Genomic DNA, 3210 nt, shown 5'->3' on the forward strand with positions numbered 1-3210 from the left:
TTCTACGTCTCACTAATGTTCTTCTTTGTGATCAAAATACCTCAAACTTTGATTCGTCTGTCCATCAAACTTTTTTCCAATCTTCCTCTGTCCAATGTCTGTGTTCTTTTGGCCATATTAATCTTTTCCTTTTATTAGCCAGTCTCAGATATGGCGTTTTCTTTGCCACTTTGCCCTGAAGGCCAGCATCTCGGAGTCGCCTCTTCGCTGTAGACGTTGACACTGGCGTTTTGCGTGTACTATTTAATGAAGCTGCCAGTTGAGGAGCTGTGAGGCGTCAATTTCTCACACTAGAGACTCTAATGTCCTTGTCTTGTTGCTCAGTTGTGCAGTGCGGCCTCCCACCTCTCTTTCTACTCTGGTTAGAGCCTGTTTGTGCTCTCCTTCTACTCTGGTTAGAGCCTGTTTGTGCTCTCCTTCTACTCTGGTTAGAGCCTGTTTGTGCTCTCCTTCTACTTTGGTTACAGCCTGTTTGTGCTCTCCTTCTACTCTGGTTACAGCCTGTTTGTCCTCTCCTTCTACTCTGGTTAGAGCCTGTTTGTGCTCTCCTCTGAAGGGAGTAGTACACACTGTTGGAGGAAATCTTCAGTTTCTTGGCAATTTCTCGCATGGAATAGCCTTAATTTCTAAGAACAAGAATAGACTGTCGAGTTTCACATGAAAGTTCTCTTTTTCTGGCCATTTTGAGAGTTTCATAGAACAAACAAATGTAATGCTCCAGATTCTCAACTAGCTCAAAGGAAGGTCAATGTTATAGATTCTCAAATCAGCCAAACCATTCTCAGCTGGGCTAACAGACTTGTGCAAGGGTTTTCTAGGGTTTTATAAACATCCATTAGCTTCTTACACAGTTAGCAAACACAATGTACCATTAAAACACTGGAGTGGTGGTGGTTGGGAATGGGCCTCTATACACCTATGTAGATATTGCAATAAAAACAAGACGTTTGCAGCTAGAATAGTCATTGACCACATTAACAATGTATAGAGTGGATTTCTGATTCATTTAATGTCAGCTTCATTGAAAAATAATGTGCTTTTCTTTCAAAAATAATGAAATTTGTAAATGACCCCAAACTTTTGAACGGTAGTGTGTATGCCAATGTAAACCAAACACACATGGCCATTACATAGACCTATGGGGAGACCCTGTGCCGGCCATTACCTCGCCAGTCCCATACGGTGTGGTTATTATGCATCCATTATTGTCCATATACGCTCTGCACTGTATGTGCCTATAACAGGAGCGTACAAAAGCCTCCTCTGATAGCTGAAACCTTGTGCTCGGTCACATAATGGACCATTTACACCGAGTGCTGCTTCCACCTTTCTTTTGTGAGTCTCCATTGCATATTGCTCATGGCGACTCTACAGAAGTATGGAGAGATTTTCTGTACAAGAAATGTCCCATCGCCCCAAAATGTCCTCACAGATGGTGCAACACTTTACTTCTTGCTCCCACCCCCTTCCATTTAATTGTCTTTCAGGTGAGAGATTAGGTTATCGGAGGCTTCTCCTCCGGAGGTTTCCCGTCCCGACATCTGTACAATCTTCTGTATCTCCCGCCACACAACCGACTGTCCAATCACTGCCGTATATAGACCATATCCGGTGCTATACAACCATATAACCAATATCTGGCACAAATACCAAGAATGATTTATGTGTTGTAAACCAAAGTCAATCTCCTAAGATGAGAAGAAGAGAAACTCCCGGCAATGGGACAATGTTCATTCTTCTTGGGTTCTCGGATTTGTCTCCTATGACCCAGGGGTCTCTATTCATGTTCTTCCTCCTTTCTTATCTTCTCTCCTTGGTTGGTAATGGTCTCATCATCGTGGCCGTCACTCTCAGTCCTCGACTCCATTCTCCGATGTACTTTTTCCTGAAGGTTTTGTCCTTTGTTGAGCTTTTGTCCATCAATTCCACGGTTCCTAAGGTTCTTCAGAGCTACGTCCCGGTGGGAAGGTCCATCACCCTGTTCGGTTGCCTCTTCCAGTTCTTTATATTTATAATGGCTGCAGCCTATGAATGTTCCATACTCACAGTGATGGCGTTTGACCGCTACATGGCCATATGTCACCCCCTCAGATACACGACTGTGATGTCCGTCAGCTTTTGTTATAAGACGACAATATATATCTCTGTGATTGCAATTGGGAATGCCGTCGTCGAATGTGTCATGTTGTACAATTTGCCGTATTGTAGTTCTCACGTTATTGCTCATTTCTTCTGCGATGTTCCTCCGATGATGACAATAGCCTGTGCCAACACATTGATGGTCAAAATTTATCTATTAGTCATGTCTGTGACTGCGACAGTGTTCCCAACCATATTAGTAATCTGCTCTTATATCAGGATCCTGACCGCCATGTTCCTCCTCCATTCTGCAGAGTCTCGTCATAAAGCTTTTGTTACCTGCGGCTCTCATCTGGTTTCTGTTACCATTTTCTTTGGGACCGCCATGTTTGTTCACCTTCGATTGGACAATCCATTTACCCCTTATGAGGACAGGATGGTGGCTCTGTCCTACTGTGTGATAATCCCGACCATCAACCCCCTGATCTACAGCCTGAAGAACAAAGAAATGAAGGACGCCATCAGGAAACTCAACTTGAGAATGACCTTACATTAATGTGTGAGGACCAACCGGAATGACATAACAAGAACTTTCCGAACACAAAATCCACATTTATTCTTCTATCTGTGAAAACATGGAAACAACACATTCCCATTAACTTCTTAACGCCGTATGATGGATCTATCAGGACTTCTGGTCACTTTGTGCTCCAAGACTGGTATGTACGTCACGCTGATTGCATGGTGCAGCTTGTGTCCCGGTGCGGTCAGCTGCCGGAGTCCTTCTGCTACACACAGCCGGGCTCCCTCTGGTGGTCTGAGGTGGTAGGGTGGAGGTGTGTGAATGCTATGAGGGCCTCTTGTGGAGAAGTCCGTCCATGCACCCCTCTGAGATCTGTGGCACCAATGCGCAGCAGGGCGCCACAGGTGCAGCTTGTGTCCCGGTGCGGTCAGCTGCCGGAGTCCTTCTGCTACACACAGAGATGCAGCGTTCCCAGCAGTATGAATGGTACCAATAAATCTACAACTTGTTATGTAAAAAGAAAGCCTTCATACATCTCTGTAAATTAAAAAATAATAGAAGTTACAGCCGTCAGGACGAGACGCAAAGAAACGTTTTTGGTAAAAAGT

The 3210-nt window shown here is 44.5% G+C and overlaps 1 protein-coding gene across 1 annotated transcript; it reads left to right on the forward strand.

Moving 5' to 3' along the window:
- The first annotated feature begins 1693 nt into the window (after nt 1-1693).
- On the forward strand, nt 1694-2635 carry LOC141161269 (olfactory receptor 5AP2-like). The gene has a single exon (XM_073646064.1). It carries the CDS (start codon nt 1694-1696, stop codon nt 2633-2635), a length of 942 nt encoding a protein of 313 aa, XP_073502165.1.
- Nucleotides 2636-3210: the final 575 nt, after the last annotated feature.

Source organism: Phyllobates terribilis, unplaced genomic scaffold (genome assembly GCF_046119375.1).
Source record: "Phyllobates terribilis strain yellow unplaced genomic scaffold, ASM4611937v1 Scaffold_9__5_contigs__length_417890890, whole genome shotgun sequence".
Classification (NCBI taxonomy): domain Eukaryota; kingdom Metazoa; phylum Chordata; class Amphibia; order Anura; family Dendrobatidae; genus Phyllobates; species Phyllobates terribilis.